At 44.0% G+C, this 18,744-nt stretch overlaps 1 protein-coding gene across 1 annotated transcript in view; it reads right to left on the bottom strand.

Moving 5' to 3' along the window:
- TCP11L1 (t-complex 11 like 1) overlaps positions 1-18,744 on the bottom strand; it is a 48,737-nt gene that overhangs the window by 18,100 nt on the left and 11,893 nt on the right. Inside the window, exons 3-5 of the mRNA XM_004607886.2 lie at positions 10,500-10,632; positions 7,450-7,570; positions 3,374-3,594 (exon numbers count right to left, since the gene is read on the bottom strand). Coding sequence (XP_004607943.2) covers positions 3,374-3,594; positions 7,450-7,570; positions 10,500-10,632 — 475 coding nt within the window. The remainder of the gene's footprint in view (positions 1-3,373; positions 3,595-7,449; positions 7,571-10,499; positions 10,633-18,744) is intronic.

Here is an 18,744-nt window from a genome sequence, read left to right as displayed (position 1 = left end):
TAAAACTATCATCTGCCACAGATTCAGTATCACATATTCCTGGGGCTTGCTAACGGGGCAAAAGCTCGCATTCCTGTTCAGCCAGAATCACACTATCAGCCCCAAGCAGACATCTCAGACTCGCTGTCTCGGCAGGGATCGACCTGCTTGAAAGTCCTCATGTCCCAGCATATCTTGCAACAGCTTAATGACCGGCTCCCAGTGTGCCAGTGTGTTCCATCAGGAATGCTACTCCGCTGGAGAATGGCTAGTGCCTGGCCCAGGGTTTATAGTTCAGCTGCTTCAGTTGTGGTTCCCTTCAGTCCAGATGAAACTGGCCAGTCTAAGTTTATTTTCTCTAGAGCAATGCCACTTATAAACATTCGATAGCTAATAAATGATCTGTTTGCAAAACAAACAAACAAGCAACAACAACAACAAAAAAAACAAAACTAAACACCACCAAAAGTGAAATTATCAGGGCAATGCCCTGACAATTCTTTTTTTGGTTCCATTTTCATTTTGGGCCACACTCAGCTGTGTTCAGGGCCGACTCCTAACAGCTGTGTGCACGGTGGTGCTCTGGCCGTGAGGGCTGTACAGCTTTAACAATAAATGCAGAGGTGGGAAGGAGACCAGTCATGTCTAGCAGTTCTCGAGTGGTAGCCCAGAATCCTGGTTCCCAAGACTCTTCTAGGGAATCTGAGATCAAAACCATAATGGTAAGTCATTATTCTCTCTCTCAAAGACATACAGAGGTTTTTTGTTTGTTTGTTTCTGTTTTTTTGTTTTGTTTTCTTTTAGGGGGTTGCATACCTGGTGGTGCTCAGGGGATACTCCTGGCTCTGCACTTAGGAATCACACCTGGTGGGATTTAGAGAACCATATGGGATACCAGGGATTGAACTCAGGCTAGATGCATGCAAGGCAGACATCCTACACACGATACTATCTTGAGGGCACAGCATCCTAACAATTTTTTTCCATATCAGCACAAAACTTATATAAATTTAATTATAATAATAGATATAGTTAAAAGACTAAAGGAACTTAATATGGATTCTGGCAACTGAATGGGATTGTATTGATGTTATATTTCTGAAATGTCTTCTTTTTTTTTCTTTTTGGGTCACACCCGGCCATGCACAGGGGTTACTCCTGGCTCTGAACTCAAGAATTACTCCTGGCGGTGCTCAGGGGACCATATGGGATGCTGGGAATCGAACCCGGCTCGGCTGCATGCAAGGCAAATGCCCTACCCGCTGTGCTATTGCTCCAGCCCCTGAAATGTCTTTCTTTTAAAATTTTAGTAATGTAAGGGAATGTTCCCATTCATAGGAGGTATTTGCTAAAATATTTAGGGATGATGTATCACCATGTCTACCACTAATCCTCAGAATCTCAGGGGGAAATACATCTTCCTATGTATACTTATACCCATACATACACAATCACAGATAGAGTAAAAGACAAAGCAACTTGACAAAATTGTTCAAAACTATTAGATTTATGTAAAAGACACTGCATACTCATGCCATTTTTTTCAACTTTTCTGTAATATTTTTTAAAATGTCAAGAGGGGCCATTTTAGCATGCTAACAGCCCTGGTCCAGAGATACAGCAGCGAGTCCCAGAAGACACCACAGCGCCAGAGATATCTGGGGACCCCATACCAAGCCAATTTCACGGGGGCACCCCAGATAGAGCAGGTGCGCTCTCCCGCCTATTCCAGATGGAATCCCGGCAATCAAGAGCTTCCATAAGCAAGGCCCAGGTGTGCGGGTTCCAGGACTAAACCCCCATGCCACATGACGGCAGAGGCGCCGGGCTGTCCCTCCCTGGCTCCTGGCTCCCTTGGCGGCCTTGCTGTCTCACCCAAAATCTGCCTCCAGGTGTCAACTTACCGCATCAACAGCCCTGGTCCAGAGACTCCCAGTTGAATCCCAAAACCAACTGATGCCCTACAGAGATGTCTCTGGAACCCAACCATTTCCAATCTAGAATTCCAGAAGCGCATGGTCGCTTTTATGGCCACACAACCTCTCATGACATCCAAAATGAGTGATGGAAAATAAATTATCTAGTGCCTGCCCCTGGCAGGCAGGCTTGAATGGTGATGGGAAAATTCGAGCAAAATATAATGCCCAAAAGTAGAGAGAGAGTGTACTGGGGAAATTGACTGTCCTAGAGGCAGGGTGAGGACTGGCATGGGTAGGGGGGGAGATACTGGGGACATTGGTGCTGGAAAATATGCACTGGTGAAGGGATGGGTGTTCGATCATTGTGTGGCTGAATCTCATACATGAAGATTTGTAATTGTATCTCACAGTGATTCAATAAAAAATAAAATAAAATAAAATAAAATGTTGAGAGGACTGGAGCAATAGTACAGCAGGTAGGATGCTTGCCTTGCACACAGAAAACTGAGGTTCAATCTCCGGCACTGCATATGGTTCCCCAAGTCTGCCAGGAGTGATCCTGAGTGCAGAGCCAGCGGTAAGCCCTGAGCACTGACAGATGTGGCCCCAAATCAAAACCAAACCAAAAAATAATAAAGTATTGAGAAATAAAATGAGCCATGGATATGACTCAGGCGGTAGAGCCCTGCAAGTGTGCCATATGTGACATCCTTTGGGTAATAGCCACAGCATGCAGATTCTCTGAGCACTGCCATGTGTGGCCCTGCTGGCCCCCCAGGACCCCAGGAGTAGCCCCACAATACATACATGCATTCCTATAGAAACAGAACCATATGAACTGTGCCCTGGAATATAAAAGCATGGCTGGAGTGATAGCACAGCGGGGAGGGCATTCGCCTTTCATGCAGCCGACCAGTGTTCGATTCCTCCGCCCCTCCCGGAGAGCCCGGCAAGCTACCGAGAGTATCGCGCCCACAAGGCAGTGCCTGGCAAGCTACCCATGGCGTATTCGATATGCCAAAAACAGTAACAAGTCTCACAATGGATACGTTACTGGTGCCCGCTCGAACAAATCAATGAGCAACAGGATGACAGGTCAGTATTTTCCTTCTACATATCGATATTTTTTAAATGCAAGAGTACCTAAACTTAAGGAAATTTAAAGCTGCAAATAGACTGTGAGGCTGGAGAGAGAAAGAAAGAGAGAGAGAGAGAGAGAGAGAGAGAGAGAGAGAGAGAGAGAGAGAGAGAGAGAGAGACCCATGGACAGAGCACACATGATTTGCATGCAGGAAATCTGGGTTCAATCCCTCTTGTGGGAACAACCCCCAAGCCTTGAGGCAGGAGTGTAGCCCCTGACCACTGCCAAGTGTGACCCACCCTCACCCCCACCCCCAGGACCCCCAAAATCACTAAGAAAAACACCAGGCTCTGTACTGTAGGCACGCCCCAGGTGATTAACATAACCCCCATACCTGAAAAGGGGCACTATTTCCTGAATGTCCTTCAGTTTATTAACTTCCTCATCTCGAACAGGTGCACACAGTGTCCCCATCATGCCAATAATGAATTCTGCCAGCTTGGAAATGTCCAAGGCCCCATTCTCGGCCTCCTGCTTTATCAGATCCAGATCCAAGACTTCTGTTATCTGGTTTCTCAGTCTAGTGTGGCCAGGCAGCAAGAAAGATAAGAGAGTCTGGAAGACAGCAAAGCCAGGTTGAATCACAGGGTTTGAGTCAGACATTCTTTCCTCTTAGAATTTACAACTCTCCACAGAAAGGTTTGCCAGCAGCTACTGTAATGTTTCACGTATTTCATTTAACCTCTTATTGAACAAGGACTGGAGCGACAGCACCGTGGGTAGGGCGTTTGCCTTGCACACGGCCGACCCGGGTTTGATTCCTCTGTCCCTCTCAGAGAGCCCGGCAAGCTACCAAGAATATCCCGCCGGCGTGGCAGAGCCTGGCAAGCTCCCCATGGCGTATTTAATATGCCAAAAACAGTAACAAGTCTCACAATGGAGACATTACTGGTGCCCACTGGAGCAAATCGGTGAACAACAGGATGACAGCGATACAGTGATTATTGAATAAATCTACAGAAATCATGCTTGGGAATCCAATGAGCTACTCCATCTTCCATTTGTCACAGGTGGCTTGGTAGAGAGGAGAGTGAGGGGTGCTGCTTTGAGAAAACGGTTGCTTCCATCTATCTGCTCGGCCCGCCGTGGCCAATCAAACGCCTGGAGTGGGTCAGGACTGGTAAAGACCGCCCTGAGCACCTACCGTGCACAACTACGCACGGCCCCCAGTCCCAAGAGGCAGCCCATTGAGCTGCATCTGAAATCCACTTATTCTGCACAGCGTGGGGAATGATCCCACCACCCGCATTCCTGGGGGGGCTGTGGGTTCAGGCTGGAGCGAGGAATTGCCCGTTGCAGCAAAGGTAAATCAGTCCTCACCTCGGCACGGGTGTCTAGGTCCCTTGCCTTCCCTCACAGAAGAGAATTTAGAAAAGATTCAAAGAGAGGAGAGGGAGGGAGGGTGAGAGAGAGAGAGAGAGAGAGAGAGAGAGAGAGAGAGAGAGAGAGAGAGAGAGAGAGAGTTCAAAAGAGAACTCGGGGAGATTATACACAATTCCCCCAAACTGTCATGTCTGGAGATCTCCACATACATAAAAATCAATCAGGGAGCCGGAGCAATAGCACAGCGGGTAGGGTGTTTGCCTTGCATGCGGCCAACCCGGGTTCGATTCCCAGCATCCCATATGGTCCACCGAGCACTGCCAGGAGTAATTCCTGAGTGCAGAGCCAGGAGTAACACCTGTGCATCACAGGGTGTGACCCCTCCCCTCCAAAAAAAAAAAATCAATCTGGCTGCAGTCATGGAAAACCCTTGCGCTGCTGCTGGTCCTTTCACCTTCTTACCAGGATAGTTATTTATTTATTTGGGGTTGTGGGGCCACACCCAGCAATGCTCTGGTGTTACTCCAGGCTCTATGCTCAGGAATTACTAATGGTGATGCCAGGAATTGCCCTGTACCAACTCTCCTACCTCTGGGGGGGTGGGGGATATAGAAGTTTTTAGACTCTCCAGTAGGTTCTCCTTCCCTGAGGGGTCTACCCTGGTGGGGACTCTTAATGGGGCCTCAGGTTTTTGCCTTAGGTGATGCCTCAGTTTATCCAAAGAGCTCAGGATTTGCATTTCAAAGGCATGTAGTCCTTCCTGCCTTTGGGCTACTTCAGGGATGCACCATTTTCTTAAATTTTATTATTTCCCAAAAGCTCGTTTCCAGCCCCCCTAGGCCCCAGGGAATGCCATAAAGAAAAAGAAAGGAGTGACATAGCCCAAGCTGGGATGTGGAGCGATTCCAGAATGGAATGTGCCAACAAGGAAAAACTTCTAAAAGTGAGAGGGGACTGCCCCAAAGGGCAGGAGTTTAGCATGAAGGCGCTCCAGGCCAAGACAAGGAAAACTCGGTTCATTAACGTGATCCTGGGAGCGCTGATATCTATCTCCACAGTCATGCCTTTGGTAGAACACTGCAAAAAACAGTCCCACCTTCTAATGCGCCCCCCAAGGACTAAACTAATTTCTTGGCCAAATTGAATGTGTCCAGACCTATGAAAAATTTTACCAATCACCTATATTTTGTGAAATAATTTTTGCTTTATTTAACCATGCTTCTAAAAACATAAACCTGGGCTAGAGAGATTAAGGTGCTTGCCGAGCCCTCCACCCAGCAAAATGTTCTCTGTTCCTTTTCCCTGGAGTGAGGATTGGACCTGGGACTTCTGATGTGACCAAGGGTATACTGGAAGGCCTGCCATATGATCTTCTAAGCGAGTCCCAGAGAGTTTTTGCCTAACTCCGCAGCCTAACTCCCAGAAGGCCATTTTGCTGATCTTCTAAACTGAGCCACTAAGAGCTCACAGAGAGTCTCTCTAGACTGTTAAGTGTTAAAAAAAAAACTCAACAACAAAAACTTTTGAGTTGTCTCTGGAGCTACTAGCAACCTAACTTCCTTAGAACCAAAGGCCAGGTTCTGGCAGAGATGCTTCTGAGTTCCTAACAGACACAGAGTTTGAGATGACACTGTTTCTTGCCATTACATCGCCATGATTTGCCATACAGTAGTAACTAATGTGGACTGGAGCGACAGCACAGAGGGGAGGGCATTTGCCTTGACTGACCTGGGTTCAATTCCTCCGTCCCTCTCGGAGAGCCCGGCAAGCTACCGAGAGTATCCCGCCTGCACGGCAGAGCCTGGCAAGCTACCCATAGAGTATTCGATATGCCAAAAACAGTAACAAGTCTCACAGTGGAAACGTGATGCCCAATCGAGCAAATCGATGAACAGCTGGACGACAGTGCTACAGTAACTAAAGCCCACTCCGAAACTCATCACCACCGCCATCACTTACGTTAGTGGCTCAAGGTTAAATTATCTTTTATGTTTGGTTCAAATGTGTGCTCACAGTCTGTCCTTCCCTGTTGAACCTTAAGCCCATGTGCTGCCTATGCCTGTGTGTTGTTGCCGAGCATGTGCTGCCTGCATTACCCCTCTCTTCCCATGTACTTTCACACTTTCACACTTGAACACTGGGATGTGTACAGGGGCTCTTTCTGCCTCTGGAAAAATCTTTCTTTCTTTCTTTCTTTCTTTCTTTCTTTCTTTCTTTCTTTCTTTCTTTCTTTCTTTCTTTCTTTCTTTCTTTCTTTCTTTCTTTCTTTCTTTCTTTCTCTCTCTCTCTCTCTCTCTCTCTCTTTCTTTCTTTCTTTCTTTCTTTCTTTCTTTCTTGCTTTTTTTTGCTTCTTTGGAGGGGTCACACCTGGCAATGCTCAGGGGTTACTCCTGGCTTTGTGCTCAGGAATTATTCCTGACAGTGCTGGGGGAGGGGGGGACACATGGGATGCCAGGGATTGAACCCGGGTGCGCTGAGTGCAAGGCAAATGCCCTCCTCCCCACTGGACTATCGCTCCAGCCCCCTACCCTGTTTCTTGAGCATGTTACTCTCTCTTTCCCTTCCCCCTTTCCCTCAAAAATTCTAAATAAAACCCCCATTTTTCACTTTAAAAAACAAAAACCAGATCATGATAGAGTCGTCATGCAAACTAGGTGTACGGAGCCTCTCATTTATTCACAGCCTTTGCAATACACGTTTGTAATGAGAACCTTTCTCTCCTTGACCAGAGTCTTTCAGAGCCTTCCCCAAGGCTTTACCACTTGACTTCGGAATGGCCAACCCAGCACAGAGTCCCAAGGTTAAATGTAATCAGATCTTCAATTATTGAGTCTCCTGGCACAGTAACAAAGGAGGGCTGAGGAGTGCTTACAGGGGCCAGGGAGGCAAGCAGGGCAGGCAAGGTGCTGGCCCAGGACGTGGCCGACCCGGCTGGACTCCTGGCACCCCATTTAGCATGCCCCCCCCTCTGCAGAAGTGTGCTTGGCACAGAGCCAGGGCAACCCTAAGCACTGCCAGGTGTGGCCCCCAAACACACAGATCCACCTATAGCACACACCAGAGAAGCCTTCCCTTTGCTCTCCTCACCTCTTTGATCTCTCCAACAAGTTTGATGGCGTGGTCATAGGTCGGGGGGTCTTCACTTAACTGGTGACTCAAGCAATCCCAAAATGCCTTATGGACAATATCCTTTACTCTTTTCTTTAAGCTGGGGGTAAATGAAAAAAGAAAAAAGAAAAAAAGGAAACTATGTGGATGACAAATCACTTTCAAAAGCACAAATTTTATGTATTTAGGGTGAGAAAATTTTCAAATAAGTTGGGTGAAAAAACGATTTTTTAGAAATAGCAAAAGCAATCACATACCTTATTTTTAGTTATGAACTTATTTCAGTAAGCATACCACTGGAAAGAATAACTTTTAACTAATTTGATAGAAGACACAAGTGTAATTAACAGCAGTTATGTAAAAAAATCATGATACAAAACACTATACAATGTTTATACAGGTATTTAGATAGTGAATAGTATCATTCCCTGCCACAGGCAAACTTCCTAAGATATTTAGGGTAACAAATTATTTGGGGTAACAATTCAACATGTATATAGGCTGAAGGATTTTAATTCTCTAAAAACATTCTATTTTCCAACTGTAGGGATCACTTAAAGGTCTGGAGCACATGCTTCCCTGCAGGAGGCTGAGGTTTGACCCCTGGGCACTACCAGGAGGGACCCCCAAGAACTGAGCTAGGAGTAGCCCCTGAGCATTGCCAGCTGTGCCCTCTGCGCCAAGATCTCTATTTTTATATGATGTATGGGACAATTGATTAGTGGTTAGTTATCAAACAACTTAAAACAGCTCATTAAAACTAATTTTGATTCATGAAAGCAAAACAAGCAATTCTCCACTATTAATGTTATTAATGTGAAAATATATCCTTTGCAGAACATCTAAGTAATATTCATACTCATATTCAGGAAACTCATGCCAGAACATTCTAGCTTGCCAACACAGCAGCCACTCCTTCTTTGTGATAGACTCCCAGTGTTTTCCATGTCATTTCTCAGGGCTCCATCTAGCAGTGCTCGGGGGTTGGGATATGGTGCCCGGGGACTGAATTCAGGGCCTTGTCCATGCTCGGCAGGAGGCCTTTGGCTTGAACTACCTTTGCAGCCCATGATTTTTTTCCAAGATATTTTTCCAGTTACAGTAGTTAACAATTACAACATCTTTCTTATGACAATATGTTTTAACAGGCACATCTTACAGACTGTTTTATTTTTTTTTCTCTTGTCTCTTTTAATAAAGTGTTTTAGATTCAACGTATATAACCAGGTGGTAGGGACACAGAGAAAAACCCATAGTCCTGTCTTTGTAGTTTACAATCCTGTAAAGAACACACAAGCCAGCAACTACTCTACAGAGTCAGTACAAAGGATGAATAAAATAAAAACACGAGATAAAGCGGCTAAATCCTGCAGAGCCGGAAGAAGCTGACATACAAGATTCCCACAGGTGGGCCAGAAAGAGTACAGTGAGAAAGGTGTTTGCCTTGCACCCGGCTGACCCAGTTCAGAGCCTGGCACCCCATACAGTCCCCCGATCACTGCCAGGAGTGATCTCTGAGCACAGAGCCAGAAGTATGTCCTGAACACTGCAGGGTATGGCCCAAAAATTAATTAAAATTTTAACCTTTTTCTTTTTTGAATTAATATTTAGTGAAGCAAGCTAGCTGTTACTAAATGAAATTTAGAGAAATGCAAGGGGTGAGGAAGGGAGAGAGAGAAACTTGTTTAAAAGAGAGCACAAACTTCTCCACAGGGGAAAAAGCCAAAATTTTTTTAAAAAATTAAGTATGATTTCCAGGGGCCGGAGAGGTAGTACAGCAGGTAGGGTGTTTGTCTTACATGTGGCCAATTTGGGTTTGATCCCCAGCACCCCATGTGGTCCCTTGTGCATCATCAGGAGTAATTCCTGAGTACAGACCCATGAGTAACCCCTGGATATCACCAGGATCACCAGGTGTGTCCCCCAAACAAAAAAACCCCCTAACACGGCAAAAAAAGAAAAGTAGATTTATACAGGACAGCTCAAGACTTTTTATTTACATTGTATTAGAGTTTCTGAGATAGTTTTAAGATATATTTAAAATATGTTAATATTATTAAATTATTATTTAAAATACTAAAATAAATACTAAAAAGGTAATACTAAGTAGTAAATGTTTAACTTAAATGTAATATTTAACTATTTTAAATAATATTTAATATCTGATTACAATTAAAATTTAATATTAAACTATTTGCGCTGGAGCGATAGCACAGCGGTTGGGCGTTCGCCTTTCAGGCGGCCCGATCCGAGTTCAATTCCTCTGCCCCTCTTGGAGAGCCCGGCAAGCTATAGAGTATCTTGCCCGCACGGCAGAGCCTAGCAAGCTCCCTGTGGCGTATTTGATATGCCAAAACAGTAACAACTAGTCTCAAATGGAGACGTTACTGGTGCCCACTCGAGCAAATCGATGAGCAATGGGATGACAGTGATACAGTGACAGTGATTAAACTATTTAATTAAATAATTATAAACATTGGTAAATAAATATTTAAATGAATTATCTTATTATTAAATTATTTGATTATATTAAAATTATATTTTATAGATGCCAAAAATAGTAAGACCAGTCTCACAATGGAGATGTTACTGATGCCCACTTGAGCAAATCGATGAGCAATGGGATGACAGTGATACAGTGATATGTGTGTGTGTATATATATATATACACACACACATATATATGTATATATATATATGTATGTATGTATGTATGTGTGTGCCTTGGGGCCATACCTGGATGTGCTCAGAGTTTATTTCTGGCTTTCCACTCGAGATCACTCTCTTGGCAGGCTCAGGGAACCATATGGGATACCAGGGATCAAACCCAGGTCAGTCATTACAAGGCAAGGGCCCTTTCTGCTATACCATCTCTCTAGCCTGAGATACATTTTAAAACTCTACTAATTCCTGGGCTAGGGATAGTTTCTAGCAACAACATGCAAAAAGAAAATTGAGCATTTTGACATCAGGTAAAGGAAACATTTCCAAAACTGGCAGTGTTTGGCCAAATCAGCTGACCACCTTACCTGTTTTCCGGTAAATCAACTGGTTTAATCTGAAAGTCTCCATTTACTACAATTTCATGAGCAAGAGCCATGTTAGTCATTCCTTTTACTGTCTCTAGAAGTTCTTCTACGGTCACAAATCGAGGAGGGCTGGCTGTAACAAAAACCCAGGGTAAGAGATAGTACAGCAGAGAGGGCACTTGCCTTGCAACGGCAGACCAAGGTTCAATCACACTGTCCCCGAGCACTATCAGGATTGAGCACCACCCAATGTGGCCCCAAAATAAAAGAGGAGAGAGAGAGAGAGAGAGAGAGAGAGAGAGGGAAGAGGGAGGGAGGGAGGGAGGGAGGGAGAGAGGGGGAAAGAGGGAGAGGAAAAGAGAAACAGTTGCTTCATTTACTATAAAATTCCTATTAAAGATGGGCATGATTCTGGTATCAGTTCATCATTTAGCTTGTAACTTTATTTATGACAATATTGTGACAATTTTAAACAACAGAATTTCATCTATTTCACACTCACTTTTTCTTTCAGCACAGAATCCTAAAAGCAGAGCTCATTTATAGTAACTACAAGATCTCTGTTTGTACTAAGACCAGTCAGTGAAAAATGATGACAATAAACTTCTTTTAAACATTTCTTCCTGGGGCTGGAGTGATAGCACAGTGGGTAGGGCACTTGCCTTGCACACAGCTAACCCAGGTTCGATCCTTGCATCCTGTATGGTCCCCTGAACAGTCAGGAGTGATCCCTTAGTGCAGAACCAGAAGGAACCCTTGAGGACCACCAGATGTGGCCCTCCCGCTCCCCCCGCCAAAAAAAAAAATTCCCCCACTTAATTTTGCTGTTGTTAAGACTGAAGGGTCACAGACCTGGTGGCATTACATGGGATCTTGCACACATTTGTTGTGGTGCCAATAACTCCATATGGGGGCCAGAGAAATAGTACAGAGGTTAAGGCGCTTGTCTTGCATTGGTTGATCTGAGTTCAATGCCCAGAAATCCCCATGTTCCCCTGAGTTTGCTAGGAATAAGCCCGAGTTCAGAGCCAGGAGTAAGCCCTGAACATCGCCAGGTGTGGCCCCCAAACAAACAAAAATTCCAATGAACTCGCCCTGCTCACACTCGCTCGAGAAGCTCCTGATCTCCAGCGAGCCTGGCGCAGGTGCTCTATCGAAGCACATCTTAGTCACAGACCCAATAAACAGTCCAATAAACCGAGGGCTTCTTATCACAGTCCCAACAAACCAAGGGTTTCTTCTCCAATCTCTTTGCCTGACATCCTTAATTTAGAAAATCAAAACAAAAATACGCTAGATTTAAGATTCCCTCTTTTGCTCCCACCAACAGTTCATATGTCACACCACTGCTAACCTGGGATCAAAATGAATCTCCACAAGTTAAAACAGCATAGAGGTATTTCAATTTGGCATTTAGGATGTAGCTGTCATCTGCACATTTTGGAGGCAGCAGGGGGACAACACTCATTAGTGCTCAGGGCTTACTCCTGGCTTTGTGCTCGGGGATCACTCCAGGCGGTGCTTAGGGGACCATGTGTGGCATCGAAGATTGAACCCAGCCTGACACAAGCAAGGTAAGTGCCTTACCCCTATTCTTGCTCTCTGGCCCCATTTATACATTTTAAAAGATAATCTTAAAATGTATCTGTTTCTAACTATAGATTGATGAGAGGTATCTGTTTCTAACTACTGCTTGACATCCAATTTCATTTTTTCCTCTTCCTCTCCCTTTGTTGTTGCAACGTCCATAACTGGAGGCAGTGCTCACCGCACACACTTGGCTGAAGTGCTCACAGGGGGTGGCACAGTGGACAGTGAGGTGGGGCAGTGATGAGGATCACATCTACAACCTCCTGTCCACAGGCAGGCAAGCACATCCCCGAGCCCCAGCTGCTGTTTACATCCTAGCTGCTTCAACTGTGGGTCCCAGCAAATCAGGCGACAGTAAAGGGTTTCTGATGATATAACATCAACTATGAATCCAAAACCCTTAGTGTAAGAAGGGGTCAGAGGGTCAGTACAGCAGGTAGGGTGCTTGCCTGGCACATGGCCGACCTGGGTTTGATCCCCAACATCCCATATGGTCCTCCCAGCCCTGCCAGGGGTGATTCCTGAGTTCAGAGCCAGGAGTAAGCCCTGAGCATCACCAGGAATGGGCCCCCAAACAAAAATGAAAACAAAAGAAGCAACAAATGTGTAGAGAAGCCAAAGTGTTTCTAACAAGATGTGACCGTAAGTGGGGGATTTTAGAAGCTCTGATTTACACCACCACAAGACAGACTGTGAGAGTCCTGTACTGACCACTGAATAAGTCAAAACATTTTGAAGAATGAGTCATGTGTGATTACACCCTTCCTATTGTCCCCTTATTCAAGTTTCATGGATTTCACTTCTCTATAAACTACAAGAGCTTTGTAACTGGCCCCTGTACTTCTCTTTCTCATGATAAAACTGGAAATTTATCTTTTGGAAAGAAAAATGTCTCATACACATCACTCCAGGTGTTCCAAACTAAGGAACAAAGAAAATTCTGAGGCTTAAAAAAAAACCTATGAGTAAAGACCCACTTTTGATTATCAATTATACCTCAAAATACACATTTTTGAAATGGTTTTTTTGTTTGTTTGTTTCTGGCTCTGTGCTCTGGGATCATTGCTGTCAGGGCACCAGGGATTGAGCGTGGGTTGGCCACATACAGGGCAAGCACCGTACCTGCTGTACTACCACCCTGGCCCCTCAAAACATACACTTTCTGGGGTCAGAATGATAGCACAGTGGATAGGGCATTTGTCTTGCACGCAGCTGACCTGTGTTCAATTCCCGGCATCCCATATGGTCCATCTATGCTCCACCAGAAGTAATTTCTGAGTGTAGAGCCAGGAATAATCCCTGAGCATCGCTCAGTGTGACTCAAAAAGCCAAAAAAAATACACTTCTTTAAAAAAAATAGTTCATGATAGGGACCGGAGACATAGCTCCTAGGGCAGAGGGGCAGAGAGCATGTTTTTCTTGTGGCACACCTGGGCTGACTGTCAGGAATGCCCCCTGAGCACCAAGCAGGGAATAGTCCCTGAGCATTGCTATGTGCAGCCCCCAAACAACACAAAGTCTTAGCATTTGTGAACTTCTAGCAGGATTAGAGAGAGGGCATGTGTAAACAGACTGATGCTTACCCCGCTCAAAGTTGCTGTACTTCTCACAAGTCTTCTGGGACCATCAGTACCAGCTGATGGCCCCAGAAACCATACGCCCATACATTCAAAAGTACTAGTCTTGGTCTGGAGAGATAGTACAGTGGGTAAGGTGTTTGCAAGCAGCCAAACACCATTTGATTCCTGGCACCCCACATGGTCCCTAGAACACCACCAGGAAAGATACCTGAACACAGATCCAGGTGTAAGCCCTGAGCACTGCCAGGCACAACCCAAAACACTCCCCCCAGACACTACAAAAACAGCAGTCTATATGATTGTTAATTTTATGTCCTGATGTTAATTTTCTGTGATGGTGAACTCAAATGAGCTAAATAATGTCACTGACTTGTCCAGAGTTTAATAGGCATAAAGGCTTTCTTAGGGTAGTGAAGTTATTTCCCTTCTTTGACATTTTTCTCCTGCTCATTAAAAAAAACAACAACAACAAGGAACCAAATCTAAGAGTTGGTTATATTCTGCTTGGTAAGCATCTTTACTTGTTCACATAAGGGGAAGTTGAGAAAACACAAAATTCTTAGCACTTCCAAAGAAGAATAAAATTGCTTAGTGAATATTGGCAAAAGATAATACCCCAAAAAATAAATCTTAAATAGATTTTTTTCCTCATTCTCAATATTATTAAAGATGTCAACTTCCTCCAAATGACCTTATTAACAAAACGTAATCCCAATAAAAAACTCAGCAAACAGGGCCAGAGGTTGGGTGTTTACCTTGCAAGTGGCCAACCTGGGTTTGATCCCTGGCATCCCATATGGCCCCCTGAGCACTGCCAGGGGTAACTCTTCAGCGCAGAGCCAGGAGTAACCTCTGAGCATCACCAGGTACGACTCAAAACCCCCACCCAAAAGTCCAGCAAACGTTGTTAATATTACCAAACAAATTCTGAAATGTATGGAAATGAATAGGCCCCAAAAACAACAAGACTATTTTATAAAAAGAGAAAGAGAAAAAAAAACATTGGAGAATTTACATGCTTACAAGATTTAATAGAAAGCTACAATTTAAATAAAAAAATGTTTTTTGGCTAGACAGATGAAAAGATCAACAAAACAAAGCTAGTTCAAGGATCCAGAAACAGACCAATAAACACAGACACCTCTATCTACATGTGAAAAATAAAACAAAATTAACTTTTATAACCTTAACTCACATGATAAGAAAAAATTAAAAATAAACTGCAGAACTAAGTATAATAACTGAAACTATATTGCTCTAGGAAAAATCCTTTTTTTTTTGTTAGATTAAAATTTCTTAGGATGGAGAAATCTCAAAATATGAGAAATTTCTGATGAATTGGATCTTACCAAATTAATAGTTTTTGCTCTGTGAAAGAGAATAAAAAGTCATACTACAGATAGAAAATATTTGTAAACCACTTTTCTGACAAGGGACTTGCATGATGCTGAGGTTTATAATGAGAAAATAAATAAGACAAAAAATTAATTTAAAAAATTTTAAAAACAAAAAAAACCCAATATTGCTTTCAGCCCTGAAACTCCTAAAACCCTAGAGATTATCTGAGTGTTGAGAGCAAAGGTAACTCAGATCACGTGTATAGGTGACTTTTGGACCTCATCTAAGGAGAGGGGTTGGTTGCCAGGGAAACCAACCACACAATGGAGGTGTGGACCTTTCAGGCACCATTCTGGCCTTACCCACCCACCCACACCGCTGTGTCGGGAAGGAGGCCCAGAGGTTGGATCGACTCTTAAAGGTCAATGATCTAATCAAACAGAACTATGCAAGGCTTATGTAATAAACCCCCATGAAGATGCAATAGGACAAATGGGACAGGGACAGAGACACAGCACAGGGGTGAGAGTGCTTGCCTAGCATGCCCGAATTCTATCCCTGGCACTGCATATGGTCCCCTGAGCACCTGTAGGTGTGCCCCCCCCACCCATTCCCCAAAAACCAACAGAGTTGAAAAACAACCAAAACCCAACAGTAGAGTTGAAAGAACTTTCTAGTTAGTGAAGATGGAAAGTGCAGAGGAGGGGATGGAGAGTGTTTCACTGGAGAGGGACTGGACACTCTGTCCTCCAAACTTTGCCTACAGATCTCTTCTGTTTCAGCACTGTCCTGGTTGTCACATCCATCAATACAGCTTTCCTTGGCTTTTTACACCTGCACACCAGTCCATGTCCTGCACAATGGTCCACGGACCAGAGCTATAACTGAGGCAGCAGACCAGTGGTTTCCAACCTTACTACCCTTGTGGACCTGAACGTGTCCCTAGACCAGTGGCTGGAGATCACTGCCTTCATAAAGTGTTTCTCTGAGACTGTAACTGCTCTAGCCAGCTTACGGGGAACTAAAAGAGTAGATGTTGAGACCTACTAAGTACAGTTAGTATACTACAGACCTACTAAGGTAGTTAGTGTGAAGCATGGTATAAGTTAGACTTTTACTACTGGTGCCTGAAGAGGGCAGGAAGGTTTTATAGGACTGAGCCCTTGGCCGTAGAATCTGACACTACTCAGGGTGTCGGACCAAGTTCCTGTGTAAGCCACGTGTAAGCCACCTGGCTGACATCACAGAGAATTGCTCGGTGTAGGGGAAATCTCCTTACATGTCAGAAGTGATGTGTATAGGACACACAGAGAAGAAAAGCACTGCAGGATGGAGAGTGGTGTTTCCCCCCTGGACAGCTTGTATCCAGATCAGGTAAAGAACTCTTACAATTCTTGAATTGTAAGAAAGAAAACCAATTGGAAAAAAAAAACCCAGAAGCTCTGAACAGATATTTCTTCAAAGCAGATATACAAAGAGCCGATGAGTGTATGAAAAGATGCTCAGCATCATCAGCCACCAGAAATGCAGTTTAAAACCAGAGTGATGGCCATAAGAAAAGATAAGGTCCTGAAACGTGCTGCTACATGGAGGGACCAACAGAGTATCATACTGAGTGACATTAGTCAGAAGGAGAGAGACTGACACAGAACGATCTCTCTCATATGCGAGATATCAAGGAACTTAATTGTGGAATAATGACTACCCAAGGCAACGGAAAGAAAGAGCATGAGGGGGCTGGAGCGATAGCACAGCGGATAGGGCATTTGCCTTGCACACGGCCAACCCGGGTTCGATTCCCAGCATCCCATATGGTCCCCTGAGCACCGCCAGGTGTAATTCCTGAGTGCATAAGCCAGGAGGAACCCTTGTGCATCGCCAGGTGTGACCCAAAGAGAAAAAAGAAAAAGGAAGAGCATGAGAATTGATATTCAATAGGAAATATGCCACTTGAGGGGGCTGGGGGATAGGACAGGGAGGGATGTGGGCACTGATGTAGGGATTAGAGTAACACTGTATGCCTGAAACCTACTCATGAATAACTTTGTAATTTCATGATGACTAAAAAAAATGATAAATTTATACCACTGTAGCACTGTCATCCCGTTGTTCATCAATTTGCTCAAGTGGGCACCAGTAACATCTCCGTTGTGAGACTTGTTGTTACTGTTTTTGGCTTATTGAATATGCAACAGGTAGCTTGCCAGGCTCTGCCGTGTGGGTGGGATACTCTCGGTAGCTTGCTGGGCTTGAGAGGGAGGGAGGAATATAACCCAGGTCAGCTGCGTGCAAGGCAAATGCCTTACCTGCTGTGCTATCACTCCAGTCCAGAGAAAATGTATTCTACATAGATAGAAGCAGTGCCAGATGAGAGATAACAGCCTCATGCTATTCCAAAATTCTAGTTCTGGCTTTGCTAAAATTCAAGTCACTTCCATCTCTTTAATCCTTAGATTCCTGATCTGTAACATGAGAGTAGACAATCTTAGTCTTTAGAATTCTTTTTAATATGTCCTTATATATCTACTACTTTCTAGAGCTAACATCATAAATTGGGGGCCACAACCCATGTGGGTTTGCTGCCTATTAAAGAATGTTTTTAAATACATAATTTTATATTGGCAAATGTTTGATTTGTATATTGATACTATACTCATAATTATAAAAATAGGGCCAGAACAATAGTGCCACAGGTCAGGCACTTGCCTGGGATGAGGCTGACCTGAGTTTGAACCTCGAAATCCTGTATGGTTCTCCAAAGACCACCAGGAATAATTCAGAACAAGGAGCAGCCCCTGAGAATTGCTGGGTATGGCCCCCAAACACAAATAAATAAATACGGGGCTGGAGCGATAGCATAGCAGGTAGGGCATTTGCCTTGCATGCGGCCAACCCAGGTTTGATTTCCAGCATCCCATATGGTTCCCTGACACCGCCAGGAGTAATTCTTGAGTGTATGAGCCAGGAGTAACCCCTGTCCTGGGTGTGACCTAGAAAGCAAAAAATAAATAAATAAATAAATAATTTTATTATTCATTATGATATAAATAAATAAATAAATAAATAAAAGAGAAGATACAACAGCACACTTACAACAAAGACCAAAAACTAAAAGATTTCGACTGCGCTGAGTGCTGGCACACAAAGGGGACACCTAGAGTTTCCTTTTGGACCTAAGTGCTGGGAATGCAAAATAGCAGAGTCACTTCAGCAAACAGTGTTCTGGTTTCTTAAAAAGAAAAGCGTAAACGTACCACATGACTCGATAGTCCTCCTCCTAGCTCTTTTCCTGGGAATAAGAAAGCACAGTCATGTGAAGACTTGTACTCATGGTTAACATCAGCTTTACTCATCAGAGGCAAAACCTGGAAAGAACTCAAATGCCTAACAACTGCAGAATGGATACACAAATTATGGCATAAACACACAATTCAGCACTGCTCAGCAATAAAAAAGAAACAGAATTCTGATATATGCAAAAATATGGAGAATTTTGAAAAGGTTATTATCGCAAGAGTCAGTCACAAAAGACTCTAATATGATTCCATTCATGTGACATTAAACAAAGGCTGAACTAAAGTGACAGAAAGATCAGTGGTTGTCAAGTGGCAGGAACAGATTCACTGCCAAGGGGCACAAGAGAATTTTGCAAGGTGACAGAGTGTTCTAGTAGCTCATGATTCTGTTGGTAGTGACACACCTGGAAATCTATTTGTTGAAACTCATCAAATTGCATG

This window comes from Sorex araneus, chromosome 6 (assembly GCF_027595985.1).
Source record: "Sorex araneus isolate mSorAra2 chromosome 6, mSorAra2.pri, whole genome shotgun sequence".
NCBI classification, from domain to species: domain Eukaryota; kingdom Metazoa; phylum Chordata; class Mammalia; order Eulipotyphla; family Soricidae; genus Sorex; species Sorex araneus.
Note: the sequence above shows the minus strand (reverse complement) of the source record. Positions and strands in the feature narration are given on the sequence as shown.